The sequence below is a fragment of the Phodopus roborovskii genome, unplaced genomic scaffold (assembly GCF_943737965.1).
Source record: "Phodopus roborovskii unplaced genomic scaffold, PHOROB, whole genome shotgun sequence".
NCBI classification, from domain to species: Eukaryota; Metazoa; Chordata; class Mammalia; order Rodentia; family Cricetidae; genus Phodopus; species Phodopus roborovskii.
Window position 1 is genome coordinate 2,330,924 of NW_026126514.1, and position 19,703 is coordinate 2,350,626.

The 19,703-nt window shown below is 38.7% G+C and overlaps 1 protein-coding gene across 5 annotated transcripts in view; it reads right to left on the bottom strand.

Moving 5' to 3' along the window:
* The window catches only part of Hectd1 (HECT domain E3 ubiquitin protein ligase 1), a 90,396-nt gene that overhangs the window by 14,895 nt on the left and 55,798 nt on the right, over positions 1 to 19,703 (bottom strand). For 2 of the 5 annotated variants that reach the window (XM_051195814.1, XM_051195813.1), the window contains exons 24-31: positions 19,446 to 19,622; positions 15,902 to 16,738; positions 15,065 to 15,286; positions 8,458 to 8,591; positions 7,498 to 7,620; positions 6,511 to 6,667; positions 2,646 to 2,868; positions 808 to 862 (exon numbers count right to left, since the gene is read on the bottom strand). In XM_051195814.1, coding sequence (XP_051051771.1) covers positions 808 to 862; positions 2,646 to 2,868; positions 6,511 to 6,667; positions 7,498 to 7,620; positions 8,458 to 8,591; positions 15,065 to 15,286; positions 15,902 to 16,738; positions 19,446 to 19,622 — 1,928 coding nt within the window. The remainder of the gene's footprint in view (positions 1 to 807; positions 863 to 2,645; positions 2,869 to 6,510; positions 6,668 to 7,497; positions 7,621 to 8,457; positions 8,592 to 15,064; positions 15,287 to 15,901; positions 16,739 to 19,445; positions 19,623 to 19,703) is intronic. The other 3 variants (XM_051195817.1, XM_051195816.1, XM_051195815.1) reach the window with 3 other exon arrangements.

Below are 19,703 nucleotides of genomic sequence, written 5' to 3' on the forward strand. Positions count from 1 at the left end.
ATCAGCCATGGAGATGCAGAGTCTGGAGTTCGCCCAGCTGGCTTATGGTCTTTCTTTGGTCCAGAATCCCCTCACTTGGCTCTCTTTCCTCCATTTTGGACTGCTAATGTATAATTGTGCCATTGTGTGTTAGATGTACGTGATCTGCTTTTTGATTTTACAAGGGGTCAAAATTAAGAGACTACCGTGATTCTCAGAAATTTTGAACTTTATTTAAACAGTGCTGAAACTTTGATAGATTATTGGAATCAATTCAATTTTGCATTATATGACAACAAACATATACGGGCTAGGGAGTAGAATGTACTGGTGGCCCCCTTAGTCTGTATTTGAAAGTTTAGTCATCAGAGAATAGAGGAGTCATCAGAGATTAAAGGAAGTGTGTCACTGAGATTTTAAAAGCCCAGGCCAGGTCCAGTCCCTCTTTCCCTACTGCCTACAGAACAGGATGCACCTCTCAGCTACTTCTCCTGCACTACTCTTGCCTACTGCCATGCTCCCTGTCATGATGAAAATGGACTAAGCCTCTGAGACTATAGGCAAGCTCCCAATTAAACGCTTCCTTTTACAGGAATTGCCTTGGTCATGATGTCTCTTCACAGCAATAGAACAGTGACTAGACACTCTTACTTCACCCCACTCCACCCCCCAGGGAAAGGGTTTCTCTGTAGCTCAGGTTGGCCTCGAACTCGATCTACACTGCCTCTGCCTCCCCAGTGCTGGGATGAAAGGTGTGAACCACCACTGCCCCACCACTCTTACTGTTTTCACTAAGTAATTAAGACCCATTTTTGAAAAATAACTTACCATTTTCCCATTTTCCTTTTCTTTATCAGAGTCCTTCATTTCTCTATACATGATTCTAAACATGAAGACATTATTCAATTAATTTGTGAATCAAATGATTTAGACTTATTTCCAGTAAAGCTTAATCTTCAAAAATGTTAACGAGGCCATTCATTAGATATATACTTTATTAAATATGAAACTCAAGGAGTTGCTCGAAAGTACTCTACCACTGAGGTCTATCTCCAAACCTTACTCTTTGCAACAACCCCTACTGTGTATCTGAGGCTGGCCTCAAAACTGATGCTGCTGACCGTACTCTGCCTCCCAATACTGGGAGTATAACCATATGACTCTTGTCTGGCTCAAGTAGAAACATTAAGATAAAAATATTCCAAAGAAAGCATATATCCACCAGGTGTAGTGGTACATGCCCAGTAATTAAAAGTAGGAAAGCAAGGGGCAAGAGGATTACAAGTTCAAAGTCACCCTTTGCTACATAGCAAGTTTGAGGCCACCCTTTGCTACACAGGACTCCACGTTTAAAAAACAAAATGAAGGACAGGAGCTAGGCAGTGGAGACTACACAGAGAAATCCTGTCTCAAAAATCAGAACAAAACAAAATACTAGGGGGAAAAAAACCAACAAAGGACAAAGAAAACATATATCCCCTCTACAGTTTTCAATGTAACTTTTTAAATTACTTGTTGTGTATGGTGTAGACACACACATGCCAAGAAATCATGTGCAAACCAGAGGACTGAAAGTCAGTTATCTCCTTTCACCAAGCAGGTTCTGAGGACAGAGCTCAGGCTGCAAGCTTGGAATCGAGCACTGGTTAGCAGATGTGCCATCTCTAGCAGCCCCAAATCTACGGCTTTTAAATACACGAATGCTCTATATACTAAATATTTTTGACTTCTTTTATAGTAACAGAAATAAAATGGGGTAAAAAATATTTTTTCTGTGACTAGATAGAAAAGATAGGAATAACAATAATTAGAAATATGCTTATCTTCTTTCTTTTTTTCTTTTGGTTTCTCAAGACGGGGTTTCCCTGTGTAGCCCAGGCTGTCCTGGAACTTACTCTGTAGTCCTTCCTCTGCCTCCCCAGTACTGGGATTAAAGGCGTGCACCAACACTGACCAGTGAGAAATGCTTATTTTCTAAGACAGTGAAATCAATTTTCAGTGTCTGAGGTGATAAAATCATTGTACCTTCTATTTCAAAATGATCTACATTGCCTTTATCAGGTATCATCTAAGATTATGAACTATTAAAAGAATATCATAAGCGAAATTAACAAAAATGAAAGTACATGATAATGGTTTATTGCTATAAAATACTAATACTAAGTAATAATAATACTTAGTAATACTAAGCACTTACTATGTCCTAGAAACAATAGCTGAAAACACTTCATGTGTTAATCTAGTAATTCTTCACAATTATGCTTCATTTTGTAGATTTTGAAATTTATAATAATGTTCAATCTTTGGGGATATAGCTTGGGTACAGATTTGATTGCAAGTACTTTAAATCTGCCATGTCATTGACAATTATTTGTGGAATGAATAGAGAGGTAGCTTAGCTCACATACTCCACAAAAAAGAATAATGTATATTTAGAGCTATCACACACAATTATAAAAATTCAAATAATATTGTCTTCAATGCTGAGAATAGTAGATTAGTCTAGACTACCTCCAGAGTATCTCCTTCTGCTTCTAAAGTTTAGCCATCAACAAAACAAGAAATAAACCTTTCCTTTTCCTATAATGCAAAATACAGAGACTCAACATTCTTGGCTTATAGATGATAATAATGTTTGTTTCCATATCAAGTTAAGAATCTCTTACGTGTAAGTGGGCTCCCAAATTCGCCTAAGCTTATCCGACTTCACATTGCCATTACAAGACAGCTGAAGCAGTTTCTGCACATAATAGAAGATTGTTGATCGGAAGTTGGTAAGTGGCAATTCAACTTCCCGAGTTGTTCCAAGCCCAGTTACTTTCAATGTGAGAGCCAATCGAGGTGAGGGAGTGCATTCAACTTCTTCCAAGAGCTCCGAGTGAGGTGTTCCTAGAGATATGAAAGACATGAAAACAATCTCACAAAGAGCCCTGCAAGAGGAGACAGGGCCGTTCATTCACTAAACTGTGTCCACTTAAGACTCCCCTGGCTTCAAGGTTTATTTTACTTATTTCTGGTTTGTGAAAAAAAGGTCTTATTATGGAGTTCTGGGTGGCTTGGAACTATCTCCAAGTTCCAGGCTGGTCTTTGAACACATGGCAATCCACTTGACCAAGCCTGTCAGACCTGGGATAACATCATCCCTGACTGTTTTACATAAAAATAAAAAGATTTTGCTGGATAGTGGTGATGCACAACATTAATCCCAGCACTCAGGAGACAGGGGCAGGTGGATCTCTATGAGTTAAAGACCAGCCTGGTCTACAGAGTGAATTCCAGGGCAGCCAGGGCTACACAAACCAAAATCTAAAGAAAAAAAGTATTAAAAATATTTTTAGATATGCAGGATATTTTGCATATATGCATATGCATGTGCAATATAGTGCCTATGAAGCAAGAAATCTCTGGATCTGGAGTTACAGGTGGTTGTGAGCCCCCACATGGGTGCTGGGAACCAAATTTGGATCCCCTACAAAAGCATCAAGTTTTAGCTGGTAAGACATCTTTCCAGCCTGTTCTGTTATACTTTTAAATGGGAATTATTACACCTAAGTTTCTTAGAGACAGATTTATACATATCCATAAAACAGAACTTATGTATATGATGTATCTCTAATTTTTACTTAAAATACTTAACTATGAACAGTTAGTATTTAAGTTTATAAATTATAAACTAAAATTATCACTAAATCTACATTCATGGAACATTTACTCTCAGTCAACAATCTGTCAAACTTTTATTTACAGTAAATGAATACATTTGAAGAAAAGATGCATGCAGACATAATGAGGTTAATGATATACTTGGAAAAACACATCTTTTCATTAGTTTATAATTCATTTTATCTTTATCTCATGTCTCCTAAAAGTTTTTTTTTTTTTTTCCATTGTAATGCATTCCATTGTGCTTTTGTTGTTTGCTTTTAGAGACAGTCTCATTATATAACTCTGGCTATCCTGGAACTCTGTAGACCAGGGTGGCCACAAACTCAGAGATCCGCCTGCTGGGATTCAAAGCGTGTGCCTCTAGGCCCAACTTTATTCTGATGTACTTGAATTGAAACACGGCCCTGCTATTGAAAACAAAAAAGATAATAATATCCTCCCAGTCACTAGTATACACAAAACTGGATGCAGAGCCCATATTCTTATGTATGGCAAAAGTAGTGTATCAAGATAGGAACAATACTGACAGAGGTGCCCAGAAGTCTCTAGCTGTGTGCACTCTGACACTGTTCTTTTGTGAAAGGAGTAAAGAATACCTTACTAAGCTGTATCTATAGCTGTGTGTAGCTCTGTAACTAACCGGTCTTTCGTAAGAGTAAAGAACATCTTATTCAAGCTGTATTTACCCTCACATAAAATATTAAACTACAAAGTGCATGCATCTTCATATAGAACCCAATCTCTTTCTATCAGTAAAACCATGTTTAGTGGCAAACCCTCTTAAAGGGCCATGAATTAGAATACATGGTATTTACTGAGACACAGTCAGGTGCCATGATAACTACTTGAGATGTCTTAATTTCATTTCATCTTTGTTGTTGTTGTTGTTATTTTTTACTACATAGCCAAACAATAAGTATCATTCTCTCCATGAAAGAAATGTGGAGATCCAATATTACTACAAAATGGGTGCTCCTATGAGACAAGTTTATTAATATTAGGAGTTTGAAACCAGAACTGTATGCTTTATTCCTCCTGGAGGTTCCACAGCTGTTTTTCCCTTGCTGTTTTTCACTTCTAGAGGCTGTGCATGGACCGCATTCCTAACCTCACAGACCCCGTCTTGACACCACATCTCCTGGGGCTCCGATGCTTCTGCCTCCCTCTTATAAGGATTATACTGGGTCTACCTGGAGGTGTTTAACTCAACTTACCTGCAGACTTCCTGCTATGTCAGGGCAAGGTAGCGAAAAGTTCCAAAAACTTAAGATCTAGATACTGGGAATAGGAAGGGGCACATTAGCTGCCTACCATACCCTATAAAATGGCCAGTTTTTGTTTTGTTTTGTTGTGGAGACAGACTCATTATGTAGCCCAGCTGAGCTTAAAACTCCACCTGCTTCTGCTTCTAAATTTCAGGATTAAAGGTATGTGCCATCATACCTACCCCTATAAAAAAGAGTGTCAGCAGAAAAAGTTATCATCCATGCTGACTCCAGAAATCTTTACTAGAGAAGCAGACAGCCTTTCAAAGTTAATATGTAACACTTTTGATCCAATAGAAAAGTAGAATTTAAAACCACACCTTTAAAAAATACCTTGCTTAAAAGACTACAAGTAAACATGATTCAAGGCAAACATACATGGAGCTTCCTCAAGAAGCCCACATCTATTGTCTGGAGTGTATCTTTCTTTCTAAGCATCTCTTAAGCCCCATGTTCAAAGTCTATCTTAAAGGATCTAGGCTCCCCCCCCACCAGCCCCCTTTTCTTTTTTCATTGTTTTTCTTTGGAAGGTTTTTGTTGTTGTTCTTGTTTTGTTTTGAGACACTGTCTCATCTAGGCCAGACTGGTCTAAAATTCAAAGTACAGCTGAAGCTGCCTTGAACTTCTTCTGATCCTCCTCCATCAGTCTCCTGTGTGCTAGTACTGCAGGTATATGCCAACACACCTATCTTAAAATGTCCTTAATAAAACTTCAACTCTGCTAGAGAGAAAAAGAGAAGCTGTGATTGGCTCCTTTGAAATATCCATTTTTGATTGGTTGAGTTTTATTTTGTGTCTTATGTGTTATGTGTCTGTATACTTGTGGAGGCCAGAGATCTATACCATGTCTTCTTTAGTTGGTCCTCGCTTTCTTTTTACTTATGTGTGGCTTCCAATAAGTTCCAGAAACTCCATCTCTGCCTTCCAATAATGGGATCACAAACAACTGCTGCCATACCCAGCTTTACCCCCAATATGTATTTTTAGATGTGTATGTGTGTGTTCATGTGCCTGCAGATGCCAGATGAGGATGTCAGACGGCCCTGGAACAAGAGCTAAAGGCAGTTGTGAGCTGCCTGGTGTGGATGCTGGGAACTGAACCTCTTAAGAACAATGGCTGCTTTAGAGCTGAACCGCCTTCTCCCCAGATCCAACTTTCTGCACAAGTGCTGAGGATCCAAACTCAGGTCTTCACACTTGCAAAGTAAGCACTACCAAATGAGCCACCTCCCCAACACTAAAACAGCCTTTTTAAAACTTAACATCTTTTTTAAAATATTTATTTATTTATTTATTTATTTGGGGGGGGGGGGAGGGTTGCCACTGAGCATATGTGGAGATCACAGGATAATTTATTAAACCCCTTCTTCAACTATGTGGATTCTAAGGTGTGAAACCAGTTTGCTGGGCTTAACAGCAAGCACCTTTACTCAATGAACCCCATCACTGGTCCCAACATCTATACAACTTATGGCTTAAAAACAAATTTTGTTTTAATTAATAACCTGTGAATATAAGCAGCACTTTACTTTTCAAACTCTGTGTAACCTTCCCATTTGTTATCAATTGATATTAATCACGATACTGAAATACATTGTACCTGGGGGAGGAATCTCTAGGTCTGTTGTCTGTTGGACATTCGTACGACCAGGTCTAGGATCAAAAGCAGGAACCAAAGCAGAAAACTGCCGCTTCAGCACATAGTCGTCATCCCAGGTCCTGCGGCGTCCTCCTTTGGTTTCATACTCCTCTTCTTCCTATGGCAGGGAAAATCCACCTACAGTAAGTCTTGGGAACACATCTTATCCCTGAACTGACCTTCTATCTACCAAATAAATCATCCTTTAAATTTTTATATGTTTAGTTACTTATGCGTGCATGTTTATGCCTATGTGTGGAGGTCAGAGGATAACTTGAGGGGGTTGGTTCTTTCCTTGTAACATGTGAGTCCCAGAGATCAAACTTGGGTCTGTCAGGCTTGGTAGCAAGAGCCTTAATCACTGAGCCATCTTGCTGGTCCTTTAGTTCTCTATGGGGACTATACTTCCTTTACTTGAACTGATTGCTAAAGCATAAAATAAGCTACAACAAACATGTAAAGATATTTATTTACCAAATGTATCTATATGCACATGGGGAGTGCTTTTAAAGAGTATAGGAACTAGGTTTCTCTCTCTCTCTCTCTCTTTTTTTTTTTTTTTTGCGCTTTACTGAGACAGGATTTCTCTGTGTAGCTGACTGTTCTGAACTCACTCTGCAGATAGACTGGCCTTGTACCCCACTTGCCTCTGCCTCCTGATTAAAGATGTATGCTACCACTGCTTTACTACTACAACTTCTACTAGGATTACTACAAACCTCAGCTGTATTAATATATGCTCATTTTCACTCAAAGGTCAAGATGAAGCAGCTTCAAGTAAGAAACTCACAGCTGCATTACACCAGAACAATCATGGATTCTCTGTCAAATGTGCAACCTAAGCCATCAGGGAAGTCGGGTTGCAGCTGACAGCTCACTCCACCTGCTTAGGCATATAACGATAGGCATTCTGATTATGTTTTCCTATGTACATGGTAATGGTAGTACCTGTTCCCCAATAGGCCGGCTCCCTGCTCCAGAAGGAACCTGTGGTAGCTGTGAGGTGACAGCATGGTGTGTTACATCTGAGCGGGAGCCAGCTCGACGTTGCAGGGATGGGCGTCTCAGAATCTGAAATTAAAAAATACCAAGAGACTTATGTTTAAGGATCTGGTCAACATTCTTCATTCAGTCTACACAAGAAAAGTGTTACTTAACAATGATTCTCTTCCCTGGCCAATGAGGTATTTGGGGTTCTTATTTTATCATGCATTTCATACTAGCCTTCTTCAAAAAGAACACATTTAGGTGTATTTTTTTTGTTGTTGTTGTTTGTTTGTTTTTTCACAATCCTAGGATTGAATCCAGAGCCTGTGTCTGTACACTGAGTTACAACTCCAGCCCTTTATTTTGAGACAAAGTTTTATTATAGCCCAATCTGGCCCGGAACTTCCTATGAATCCCAGGCAGCCCTCCATCTTCCTGCTGCAGCCCAAGTGAGAGAGTACAGCAGGTTATCTTTTTTTTTTTTACATTCACTATCTATTTTGTGTATGTATGTTTGAGTACACATGTATCCTGGTATGCAGAGAGAGATAGAGGACAAGTTGTAGGAACCCAGTCTCTCCTTTCACTATGTGAGTCCCAGGGAATATTGAACTTAAGTCATCAGGCTTAGTGGCAAGCATCTTTACCCAATAAGCAGTCTTGTGAACTCCAGGCATAACCATACTATAGAGTATTTTTTAAAAGTTCTTTATTCCACTAACTTTTTTTTTTTTGTCATTTAATATTTTATCCCATCTATTGTATGTTTGAGACAGCTTTTTATGCAGCCCAGACTAGCCTCAACTACCCAAGTGCTGAGGATGACCTGGAATTTCTGATCTTCCTGTCTTCACTTCCCAAGTCTGGGACTACAAGAGAGTACATCCTCTAATAATGAAGGGAATGGGAGATGCTCTCTACCATAACCTCCTCGTATTCTTGGTCCTCCTGATTGTCATCTTCATTCTCATCATCTTCCTCATCAGGCTCAGGCAGATCCTCATCATCATCTAGCTCAGCTAAGAGAGTACTGGCACGACAGCTATCAAGAAAATCTAGGAAGGAAAAAGCCAACAACCTTATTGTCAATACAATTAATAAACAACAAGCAAGGTATCTTTGCATCTGGGTTGTACAAGCCAAAGATAAAATTCAAAAGGCTCAAGCATAAATGCCAGTTAATGATGCCACCTATATATCCTAACAACACATATAAGACAATAATTAAGAACTGAATCTAATCACAAGCATAGCGGAAAAAATGGATGATCACAACATGTATTTCAGTCTATACAATCTATGAAATGGCAACCATGTGGGTGATGTTTGAAACAAAATAATAATACAAACACCCCACCTTTGTTCTCTGAGTACCAAAGGAAATACAATATGGTGAAAAGAGCCCACTGGAGTCATTTATCCTAATCATGAATATCTACTGAGCAAACATCATGTGCAAAAAACTATCACACACACACACTCACACACACACCATTGTAAACAAAGAGTGTCCAAGATGACGGATTTAATAAATGAACCAATACCTATAAATATGAGCTTTTATAAAAGACCTTATGAAGACAAACATAATTTAAGCCAATCAAAAAGAATTAAGGTGTTATTTAATGATAATGACTACTTCCCCTTCATAGGAAGATTCATCCCTTTATCTTAGTTCTTTAGGCTATGCCTAACCTCTGTGGTTATATGGACTGTGGCTTGCTTATTGACGACTTCAGAAGTTAACAGCTACATTTAAACAAACACATACCATATTTGAGTGTGGGGGGCTGGGTTACATCACTAAGGATATTTTCTATCTATTTACCTATAAATTTCATGATTTCATTTTTTTTTTTAAAGATTAAGGAATGACCCATTTTGTAAGTGTATCATATTTATCTAGTCATACCACAAGGGCACTTTATTCAACAACGTTCATGGCAGCATTATTCATAATAGCCAGAACCTGGAAACAACCTAGATGCCCCTCAACCAAAGATAAGGTAAACGTGGTACATTTACACAATGGAGTACTACTCAAGCTGTAAAAAATAATGTCCTCATGAAATTTGCAGGCAAAAGGATGGAACTAGAAAAACCATCTTGAGAAAGGTAGCTGAGACTCAGAAAGACAAACATGATATGCATTCCCTCATAAGTGGGCATTAGATGTAAAACAAAGGATAACCAGACTACAATCCACAGCTCCAGAGAAGCTAGGTGACGAGGACCCGAAGAGGGACACACAGATCACCCTGGGAAGGGAAATTAGATGAGATCTACAGGGTAACCTGAAGGGGGTGGTTAGTAATGAGGATGGAAGGAGGGTGGAGGAGAACAGGAGGGGACAAGAGGGCCTAGGTGGGGAGGATGCAGTAGAAGAGCAATGAAATACAGAAGAGGCACTATGGGGTTAAGAAGAAACCTGGTACTAGGGTAATTCCCAGGATAATTCCCAGAAATCTGAAAGGATGAACCTAGCTAAGACTCCTAGCAATAGTGGAGAGGGTGCCTGAACTGGCCTAACCCTGTAATCAGATTGGCGAATACTCCAACTATCGTCATAGAGCTCTCATCCAGCAATTGATGTAACCAGACACAGAGATCCACAACCAAGAACCAGGCCAAACTACATGAATCCATTTGAAGACAGGGAGGAGGGAATATATGAGCAAGGGAGGCAAAGATCATGATGGAGAAATCTACAGAGACAGCTGAAGCGAGCTCATGGAAACTCATGAACTCTAGACTGACACCTGTGGAGACTCCTGGGAACTGAACTAGCCCTCTGCATGTTATGAAGCTTATACTATCAGAAGGGCCCCTAGCAGTAGGACCACAATACAAACGAGGTATATGAACTAGCTTGTTGGAGCCCATTCCCTATGATGGGATGTCATGCTTAGCCTTAATGCCTCAACCTATTGTGCCAGATCTTGTTGACATTTGGAGACCTCACCCGGGAGGAGGGTGGACTGGGGGTGGGTTGGGAAGGAGGAGGCTGAAAAGGGGTCTGGGAGAAGGGATGGGAGGGAGAACTGTGGCTGAAATGTACAATAAACTTTGAAAGAATAAATAATTAAAAAAAAGAATAATATCTATTAGTTATAGAATAATATATAGTATCTCTCACATTATATGATTTAATGCATGAGCAAGTTCAGCAATCATAAATCCCCTTCATCTTCTTCTTTCTTAGGATCTCTCCCCAATGAAGACTGGGTCATGTTAAAGTGATGGTATACAGTTGTGATACAAGCACTCAATAGGTAGAAGCAGGAGAAACATGAGTTCAAAGCCAGCCTGAACTATACAGTAAGATTCTCTTTCCAAACAAAACAACTACCAGCAAGAAGGTTCAGGGTGTCAAAAGTGCTTGCAAAACGAGCCTGACAACCTGAGTTCAATCCCCAGAAGTGACAGCAGAAGGGAAAAGTCAACTCCTAGAAGTTCTCCTCTGATCTCTACATACATGCATCATATGCATATACAAAAAATTATTTTTAATGTATCAAATTTATATCATCCAACATAAAGATACTAAGAAGCTGGACTATATGAGAACTAAAAACAAGCAGCAGAATAATGAAATTAAACAAGAAGTTTTTTTCTAACTGTATAAAGGGAATATAAACTCTTAAGCAAAAGTGAAAATACACTTTCCTAAAGATCAGTTTATCTACATGTATTCAGCAACTTGTACAACTTGTATCTGCACAACTTTGAGCCAAAAGTCTTATAATCAAAATGTAGTAAAGAGTCATGATATCCTACTTAATTAATTAAAAGGTAAATATTTTTAACACTTAATATAATATTGTAAAGTCAGTATGTATCCTATAATTACTGGCAACAATTTTAGCTATGGTGTGTCTTACAATCAATGTTTTCTTTCTCTTTTTTTTTTTGATTTTTGAGACAGGGTTTCTCTGTATTGCTTTGGAGGCTGTCCTGGAATTAGCTCTGTAGATCAGGATGGCCTCAAACTCACAGAGATCCACCTACCACTGCCTCTCAAGCGCTGAGATTAAAGACCTGTGCTACCAACGCCCAGCAATCAAAAGTATCTTAAGTTTAATGAAAATTTATCACCCTTCGCATAGGTGAGGGGCTATCCTGCAATTTACAATAGCACTTGTGAACATAATATAGTTCTTCAAAAAAAAATTAACACATCACACTTTTGGTTTGGGCATATACTCTTAATTTCATATATTGAAATTTTCTGGTATTTGAACAATTCATTTAAGTCATTTCCCCATATTCCTTTTGTTATTCATACAAGAACAATAAAATGCTCTGAGATTCAGGCATGGTGGTACACATCTACAACATTAGCTCTTTCTTGGGGCTCTGGGGCAGGGTGACTTCAACTACACAGTGAAATTTTATCCTAAACAAAGAAATAAGTCAGAAAAGCACAAAATTTCAAATATTTGAAGATGCCACAGAACCAAACAATGTATCTCAAGGTAGAAAGTTTATAGTGCAGTAATTTCCCATCTAAATAAAGTATTGTAAGACTGAAGTTACTCTCACCCTTCATGCAGTCTTACCAAGTCCGTTAGTGTTAGGAGTAGAGAGAGTAATTTCATCAACGAATACTTTTAAAAATAGCAGTTGGCCCTAACATTTTACATCCTTTCACACTGGCATACCCACAGCTCCCTATTTGGGGGAAAGGGGATGCAGGGTTGAGACAGGGATACTCTGTGTAGCCCAGGCTGTCCCCATACTCACAGAGATTCGCCTGCCTCTGCCTCCCAAGTATTGGGATTAAAGACTCACAGCCTCATTAATCTTAGGATTGCCACGATCAAGAACTAAAGTATGAAAGCTCGAGAGTCGGCTCAATAAAGGACAAGAGTTCAGTCCCCAGCACCCATGGGGCTGGTCATAACCACTTGTACTTCTAGCTACAGGGGATCATTCTGTTCTGGACTCCATGAGTAACCATATTCATGTGTGTATGTGTGTGTGTGCGCACACACACACACAATTAAAAATAAATTTTAACTTAAAATTACTGTATTAACAAATGAGTAGGAAAGGACAGAGGGCATCCATGAAAATAACTACATCAGCAAATTTGTAAGATTTTATGTAATAATCACCAAATTTTACACATTTAGTGGACAAAACAGAAAAATATGATTTACATAAAACAATAAAACATATTAAATCTTTGGCTTAGAATATAAGAGACCATATCATACAGAAAAAAAAGAAAACCCATTGATAGAAATACACATAAAAAGTATTAAAAATATATATTTATGTAAGATCTTTGAAATTATCAAAAAAAAAAAAAAAACTTTGTTTTTTAAAGAACTGAGGGTTGAAGATATAGCCTGTGAGTCTTGAGACTGCCAAAGGAAAAACAGGAAGCATGTTCAAGGCTGTATGGTAAAAGCATTTCAATTCATCTTGACAGGAAAATGACTGTTTTAGAAGTAATTACTTTTTAAGGAATTTATCCTGAGGAAATTCCCAGCAATACACCCTAAACTGTACATTCATGTTTACAGGAAGGAAAAAGTTGTAACTTAACTATAAAAAGTATATAACTTATCATGATGATCCCATAGTGGAATAATTGGTTAGTAATCCCAAATGTAAGACTACATCCAGGATTAGGATGTACTGTCAAATGCACTGCATAAAAAGAACTGAAAAGAAGTAATTTCCATGTCCATGTGTCCGTGTCCGTGTGTGTGTGTGTGTGTGTGTGTGTGAGAGAGAGAGAGAGAGAGAGAGAGAGAGAGAGAGAGAGAGAGAGAGAGACGTTCTGGGGCCCCAGATAGTTCCTTGTTTTGATTTCTGAACCTTCTCTAAATATTGTGTGTGTGTGTGTGTGTGTGTGTGTGTGAGAGAGAGAGAGAGAGAGAGAGAGAGAGAGATACATAAATCAAATCAAAATCAATCACATATGTACCTGATCAGGTTTGGAAGTTAGGGACTCTACATTTTCTATTATTTTCAAGATTTAAAAAAAAAAAAAAATGTATACTAGTGTTTTGCCTACATATATGCATGTGTGCCACAAGCATGCCTAGTGCCACACAGGCCAGCAGAGGGCATCCATTTCACTGAGTCCCAGATGGTTGTGAGCTGTCCAGAGGGTGCTGGGAACTGAAACCAGGTCCTCTGCAATAGCAACAAATGTTCTAACTGCTGCTAAACCATCGCTCCAGTCCCTTTTTAAAAACATTAAGAGAATCAAATAGTTTTTGTCTCTGACTACTGATAAAAGCAATGAAGATTAAAAAAAACAAAAACAAAAACAAAAAAACCTTCAGAACTTTCTAAGAAAACTTTAATGAATTTGAAAAAAATCAAATGTTAGTCAAGCCCCCACCCCCCCAAAAAAATGTTAGCCAAGCATCATGGCAAATGGCAGAAGCACTACCCCAAGTTCAAGGTTAGCTAGCTCTACCCACACAGCAACTTCCAAGCTAACGAGGGATGCACAGCCAAACACTGTCTCAAACCAACAAAAGTCAACCATGCAATTATTTCTAAAAGATCTTATAACTGTGTATAAAAACTATAACTTTATTGCTGGGCAGTAGTAGCACACACCTTTAATCCCAGCACTCAGGAGGCAAAGGCAGGTGGATCTCTGTGAGCTTGAGGCCAGCCTGGTCTACAAAGCTAGACAGAGAAACTCTGTCTCTCCTCCCCCTACCGCCCCCCCCCAATAGTAGTATCATTTTACAAAAACTACTCTGTCACATTTTTTGTTTTAGTGAAAGGTGTCAAATATTTTCTTATGATGGTTATTAAGACTTCATTATTGACAAGAGGCAAAAGAAGATGATACATGAAAGCTCTTAGTCTTTTTTTTCCAAATAGTTTTAAATTTTTTAAAAAATTCATTTTATGCTGGGGTTTTTTGTTTTTGTTTGTTTGTTTTTTCTTACATTGTCTGTGCACCATTTGCATGAAGTCAGAAGAGATTTTGGAATCCTTGGAAGTTGAGTTATACATGGTTGTGAGCCACTATGTAGGTGGCTCCCCTGAAAGCCACACCCACTGAAAGACCAACAAGTGCTCTTAACCCCTGAGCCATCTCTCCAGCTCCTATAATCAGATAATCCTCCATATTGTGGTATTTTTCCATTTTCTAGGGTTGTGAGCCACTATGTAGGTGGCTCCCCTGAAAGCCACACCCACTGAAAGACCAACAAGTGCTCTTAACCCCTGAGCCATCTCTCCAGCTCCTATAATCAGATAATCCTCCATATTGTGGTATTTTTCCATTTTCTAGGAAGAGATATTTATATAAAAGGTTAAAAATATGGGAGGATTGGCTTGGTGGTGCACACCTTTAATCTAAGGGACAGGGCAGGTGGGTTCCTTGAGTTCAAGGTCAGCTCAAATTATGGTGAGTTCTAGACCAGCCAAGGCCACAAAGCGAGACCTTACCTCAAACTCTCATATTTCCCAAACACAAAGCACAAGTACAATGTATAGAGAATAGATGCCATAGATCAGTACATGAAAGCTTTGTGGTGTAACTTACCATATAAGGAATACTCGGCTTCCTGACCGGTGTCACTCTCACTAGAGGTTGAAGTGAGGCTGGTGGTTAAGGTATTACTTAATGATTGACCCACTGATAGAACTGTTGTCGCTGTAGCTACGTTGCTGCTGCTGGTAACACTGGATGTTGACATTGTCACTGTGGATGTAGTACCAGGTGTGGTCAAATTAGGGAAACTCTGAGCACCCATAAGAGGAGAAGCTAAGGAAAAATGAAGCAAGTCAATTAAATACATAGGATTATAGGCACCTTAGAAAAACCAGAAATGGGTCTTTAAAGGCCAGGAAACACATTAATAATGAAAGCACTAAAAAGCAACAACTTTGGGAACCCAACTGAAGGCCAACTAAAAAACTACTGTTTTTAAAAATACTATTATCTTTAAAATATTTAAAGCCTGGCTTTTACAAAAAGGGAAAGAAGCAATTGGAATAATTTGTACTGTAATTTCTATGGGAATTACTTCACCCTTTAGTAACTTAAATTACAATTAAATAGCTTTCAGAAGCTAAAATGACTGTAGGAGCTAAGTGAAAGCTATACTACAATGTAACATTAGCATTTAACATTTAATAGTCATCTACTTTATCATGTAATTTTGCTTAAACATTTATTATAAATACAAGCTAATCTGAATTTTGAAAACTTGAATTCTTCAGAACTTAACCTCATAGTCACAAGCTGCTGCACGTGGCATAGTTTGTCTACCATGGCTAACTAACATCAGCAGAAGGCTGCAGCCGGAACACACTATCGCTCCCTCCTGTGAAGCCCTCAGTGTGGAGGCAGTAGGTCCCAAAGGGAAAAGTCACTTACTTGCAGTGCTCATCACATTCCTCCCCAAAGTATTAGTGTTGTTATCACTGCTGCTTCGGCTTAGGTTCATGTTGTTCGTGGCATTAGTCCGTGCTATGTTTGCCACTCTCCTTACAAAACTCTCCAAGCTAGATGTTTCTCTTGAGGACAGGTTAGGTACACTTGCACTGGAGCTCATAGGGGCCCCAGCAGCCAACAAGGAGCTCACTGACAGTCTGTTACTTGCTGAAGAGCTAAGGGGGCGCGGTGAAGCTGCTTCCTTGTTAGTTAATTCAGACACTGAACTAACATCAGGAGAGCTAACACTGACAATCCCCATGGATATTGCACTGGACTCCCCAGGAGCTCGGACAGAACTATCAGGGCCTAACTTCCTTTCAGCATTTTCACTTCCCGTTTCCGCTGTTAGGGTGCTGGTGCTTGCACTGGAAGATGACCCTACTTCTGTTTGAGGGACGTTTTCAGCAGATGAAAGAACAACAATTGGTTCATGGACATCAACTCCTGAAACTATACTGTGTTCCATTACAATTTCTGATCTCCGTTCCGTTTTGGTCGAACCCAAGCTGATGTCGCTGCTACTGGCCACGCTACACACAGAACTGCTGCTTCCTTTTCTACTTGAGGAGCCTGCAGCAGCAGACGTCTTGTCTGGACAGTTGTTTTTCACCAAGCTGCTCCATGATTGCGTTGTGCCTGAAACAGTGGATGAAACAGGTTTGGGTGATGCCACTGTATCAGGGTCGTACCCTGGTGCAAGCTTGAGGTCAAATTTTCCTTCTGCGCCCATACGGTAAGAGTTTGAGCCACCAGCATCCCAGGTGACATCAATCCAGCCTGGAAAGGGACAGGAGTTTGTGAGACCCGGCAGAAAGCAGAGAGGAGCGTGTCAGACAGTAGCTCCACAATATGGGATCGGCGATCATCAGTGCTGTACCTCTTGCATTACTAACCACTTAAGGTCTGCCAACTAAAAGGCAGTTTTGCCCTCTAATTAATTAAAACGTGATTTGATACTACTGAGTCTATCTGAAAGTCTGCACTATTTAATCCTTAAAAAATATATAAAAGGTTTCTTGGATACCTCTAATGTTCTTCCTTGTATTACTTTTATCTCTGGACAACCCAAGCCTAGTGATACGTTTTTTGTTTGTTTTGGAGACAGGGTTTCCACTGTGTAGGCTCTGGCTGTCCTGGAACTCACTCTGTAGACCAGACTGGCCTCAAAGATGTGCAAGTGTTATTTATACCTATTCTGATAAAAGGAGGAACACATTTTTTCGTTGTTAATGGTGCTGAGGGTGGGATCCAAGGCCTAGCACATGCAGGCATCTACCACTGAGCTACATCCCCAATCACAGGAACATTTTTTTTTTTTAAATGTAAAACAAACACAACCACCTACACTAAATTCACATTATGAAGAGGCTAAGAGAAGCACTGAGCCACCTGCAGATTATCTTTTCAAAGGTTATTTGAAAGGAAAACTGACCACCCCAAATCTATATAAGCTTAAATATTACTCCAATTTGCATTTGTATGCCAAAATAAATTTTGAACAACCAACATTAATCTACCTTTTCTGCAGCAGAGTAAAGTATAAAAAAGGTTCAAAATATTATCCTAATATTAAATGCAGTTGAGATTTGTATTATACTGATACCAATATTTACTGAAATGCCCAAAGTATAAATATATAAACATTATATAATATATAATGCTAATATGTTTTACCCAGAAGGCAGTGAATCATATTTCGCCTTGACCACTGAATAGATGTTTAACTAAGTACCTTTAGAATTTTATAGGATAAGTGAGTAAGTGGATAGTTCTACCACCATAGACTCTTCAGAAATGCAATGGCTGTAACTGGTATAATGCAGGAATATACTAAAAAGTGTACACCATTTATATTAGGTTTGAGTTAGCTTCTAAAAGGTGAACATACTATACCTAAATATAACATGAACTATTCCTATGCTCAAACACAGATTAAAAAGACAGGATTAGTTTAAAAAGAAATTACCCATTGTAGGAATTGTATATGAAATCTAAAAATATTCTCTGACGTGTTTGAAGCCAAAACTGAATTGTAACACGTGAGGGATCAGAAACATATGTCTTTCTGAAGTTCTAAGTTCTGAAATGAAGATTCTAATTTTCTCATGTGTTTTAGCTGACTCTATTCAGAAAAAAATGAACTGTATCCCATGTCCCTAGCTTCCATCCTTAGTAAGCCACACACTTCAAATTATGAGAGAACATATGAACTCACTAACAAGAATAAGATACCAAATAATAGTAATATTTTAAATATTTTATCTAGTTTGGTACTCTGTAAACCTGTTTATGTTTTAAGTTGTTTGCAATTAGGATTCAATGCTATGGAAATTTGTTTAGAATTATGGTATTTTTCAAGGAATGGAAACCTTAAAACAATAAAACTAATTTATTAAAGTTATTTAAATTAAATGTTTTTAATCACATTAAAGAAAATACATTATAAAATAAATGTTAACTATTCTCCTAAAGTCTATCATCCTAAGTTTTATTTTGAGAGACGTGGTCTCTAATCCAGGGCTTCATAAACACCAGGCAAGCAATCTACCAACTGAGCTCAATTCCCAGCCCCATAGCTTAAATGTTTGAAAATAAAAACATAAACATTTGACATTTTTAATGCTCAGTACAACTGATGAGAACCTAATTTTAAGCAAATTATCTTCTACTAAGTAAGCCTTTCAAACGTTAAGAAGAAAAGGCAGGAAAGCTGCTTTGGGAGTCAACAGTAGCTTACTATTTGGCAGGGACTTTTCAGAATCTACACATAACGGTTAAAATGAACGTACTCATTTTGTACAGTTCATCCTACTAAAGGCAGTTTAAATCCTCCAGAGGCTGGTAGACTGAGCACCCCTGTACTCATGAGATCAAGAAACTATAGTCCTTATTCTTTGCTTTACTGGACACTAATATTTTTTTTCTTCTTCTATATGTTTTTAATACAGTAAAAAGGTGCTGCCTAAATCCTAAAACTACCAGGAAAAGCACACAAAATTAAAATCAGGATTTATTGGTACCTTGAGAATAATACACCAAGGAATAAAAGAAGAAATGTATCTTGAAGATACTTAATTTCTTAATTGGCAAACTTTCTAACCAAAATCCAAGAAGTTCACTATTTCTAAGTAAATGAATTATTAAATTTACAAAGAATCTCAACCATAAAGGTCTGGTTGGCCTGGAACTATTAGGCTGTCCTCTGACTCAGAGAGAGAGAGAAAGAGACAGAGAGAGAGAGAGAGAGAGAGAGACCCACTGCCTCTGCCTTCCAAGTAGTGAGATTAAAGATGTATTCCACTACGGCCAGCTTTATTTGTATTTTATTTTATTTTATTTTTCATTTTAACGTGGAATCATTATATTTATTGGTTCTTCTACAAAGGTTGGATACATTCACACAATTGCAAATTATCCGAAGAAGAAATACTTTTTATCATTCAGCACATGGCTGCACCACCAGCAGGGCTAGCCACCCACTCACCATTGTGCAGTTCTCCTGTGACGGTGCCTTCTCCCTGCGGGCTGCCATCCTGATCTCGCCACTTCCAATCAAGGCCTCTGATAACCCGCGCTCCAGGAACCATGTACTTGAGGACTTGTGAGCGCACGAGGCGCCTCTGCCTCCTAAGATTTGCTTCTGCTTCTTTAGCTGCTTTCCCTACGAGATCAGAATGAGGGAGCTAGAAACCAAGTCACTTTTAATAAACACTTGTGGAAACTTAGAAAAATCTCATGTCCT